General features: G+C 40.2%; 1 protein-coding gene across 1 annotated transcript in view; it reads right to left on the minus strand.

Annotated features, from left to right (window-relative positions):
* The window catches only part of hmox1a (heme oxygenase 1a), a 3,050-nt gene extending 1,860 nt beyond the window's left edge, over nt 1-1,190 (minus strand). Inside the window, exons 1-4 of the mRNA XM_007560322.2 lie at nt 1,073-1,190; nt 938-987; nt 726-837; nt 365-624 (exon numbers count right to left, since the gene is read on the minus strand). Coding sequence (XP_007560384.1) covers nt 365-624; nt 726-837; nt 938-987 — 422 coding nt within the window. The 5' untranslated portion in view covers nt 1,073-1,190. The remainder of the gene's footprint in view (nt 1-364; nt 625-725; nt 838-937; nt 988-1,072) is intronic.
* Between the last annotated feature and the right edge of the window lie 857 nt (nt 1,191-2,047).

The following is a 2,047-nucleotide window of genomic DNA, read 5'->3' on the forward strand; positions in this document are numbered from 1 at the left end:
TAGCTACTTTGTTTTTTTTTTATTCTAAGCTAGCATGTTTCCATTTAGCTACTTTGTTTTTTTTTTATTCCAATTTGTGCAGTTTTATGGTGAATGGAAACGCAGCTAATGTTAGCGTCTGCTGTTAAACTCCACAAACTGCTAACGATGGTGAGGTTGGTCTGTGTTTCAAGGAAGTTAAGGGCTGTTTGCTTTTTACGTTTTATGAGCTTTAACATTTATGAAACCTTCATGGTATTAGTGAAACTCCTAAACATTATTTAAACATGAAAACAACCATTTATAGACTGCTCACCTCAGCACTACCATAATCAGATTGTGTTTGTAGAAATAAATATGGACAGGGGGGTTGAAGGGAGGCAACGTCCAAGCTTGAACCGCCACTGACCACAGAACAGTTTCACCCACCTTCCTCAGTCTCTGTTTGTATCTTTGCGTGGCTGCGGGGACGACCACTCTCTTTTCCCAGTCCTGGCCAAAAAAATACTCCAGATCGTTTTCCAGCGACTCCAAACGAGCCAGTTCGTGAGGGAAGTAAATGGGCGCCACAGCGGGATGAGAGGAATTCCTGTCCAGCTCTTCTTCTAGAGCTTTGTAGATCTCGTAGAGGGAACACAGCAGGACCTAGCGTGGTACATTAGAGGGATACACACTTATTAAAGATGATGTGGGGCGGGGGAAAAATTAATAAAAGAAAAAAAAATCTTTGAGTGTAATCACCATACCTTGTATTGTTGCAGAGTAATCTGTCCCTTCTGGTAGCTGAGCATCAGCTGTGTGTTTTCAGCTCTGATGTGGTTTTCCTTGGTGGCGGCTTTGATTTGCTCAGATAAGTCGCTGAAACAAAATGTCATTTTAAAAAAAATCTTTTTCATTACACCACTGGAAAAACTACATTTTTAAAATCTCGTCAAGCAATCAACTCAAAGGTTCATACCTGCCGGCTTCACCCGAGTCGCCTTTCCTTGCGCTCTTCAGCGTCTCCATCTACGCAGATGACATTAAACTCTTTATGCGGCTTTTTCAAAGCACCATTGAAGCAACAGCAATCGGTTGAACAGATTGTACTTACGTTTGGTAATCTGTAGCCCTCAGTCCTGCCTGTATAAGCGGAAGTTGTCTCTTTGCGAAGGCTCCAGTCTGGCCTCTCAGTTCCCTGCTGCCTCTTTTATACCATCCTGGTGTCGTAGCTGCTGAGTCAAATGGGAAGTGTGAGCGCTGTGTCATGTTTCTGAACCAACAGCAGCTTAACGTGACAAGGCAGACTTAAATACAAGCTGGCAAAAACTGTGAAACATGATGAAGCAAAACCCAAAAGAGGGATGTTTGGAGTCACTCGTATTGCTCAAATGTACAAAAGTGCTTCGGTTAGAGTCGGTTTTCCAGAGGTGAGGTTCAAGTTTTTCTAGTTTTCTATAATTTTGTAATTTCAGATTTCAACTTTAAAGTCTGCTTTTTTGTTGTTGTTTTGTATAAACAACAACAAAACATTTTCAAATTTTGTCTCATCACAGTCACAAACTCTAATGTATTTTGGGGGGATTTTATGAGACAGAGTAACACAAAACACAGGAAGTCGAAGTTTACTTTGTTTTAAACATTTTTCACAAGCAAGAATTGTTAAAAGACATGGCTTGCATTTGTACTCAATCTCTTTACTCTGATACATCCAAATGAAAAAAAAAAGTCTGAGGAAGAAATATATTGTTGAAAGAAAACTAAAAGTATTTAGGGTTCCATATTTTTAGCACAAATGGAACCCCATACAATTGCAGCTTCCATTACAAAAGCACATGAACATACTTTTGAGACATATGGAACCCCAAAAAAGACGTCCTATTTAAATTTTTATATTATGTTTATATATATATATTAAAAAAAAAATTCCCCTCTCACCCTCTGTGGGTGGTCTCTCTTTCATCCTCTGAGCTCGGGTCCTCTACCAGAGGCCTGGGAGCTTGAGGGTTCTGCGCAGTATCTTGGCTGTGCCTAGAACTGCACATTTCTGGACTGAGATGTCTGATGTTGTTCCTGGGATCTGTTTGAG

The sequence above is a fragment of the Poecilia formosa genome, unplaced genomic scaffold, assembly GCF_000485575.1.
Source record: "Poecilia formosa unplaced genomic scaffold, Poecilia_formosa-5.1.2 Scaffold114, whole genome shotgun sequence".
NCBI lineage: Eukaryota > Metazoa > Chordata > Actinopteri > Cyprinodontiformes > Poeciliidae > Poecilia > Poecilia formosa.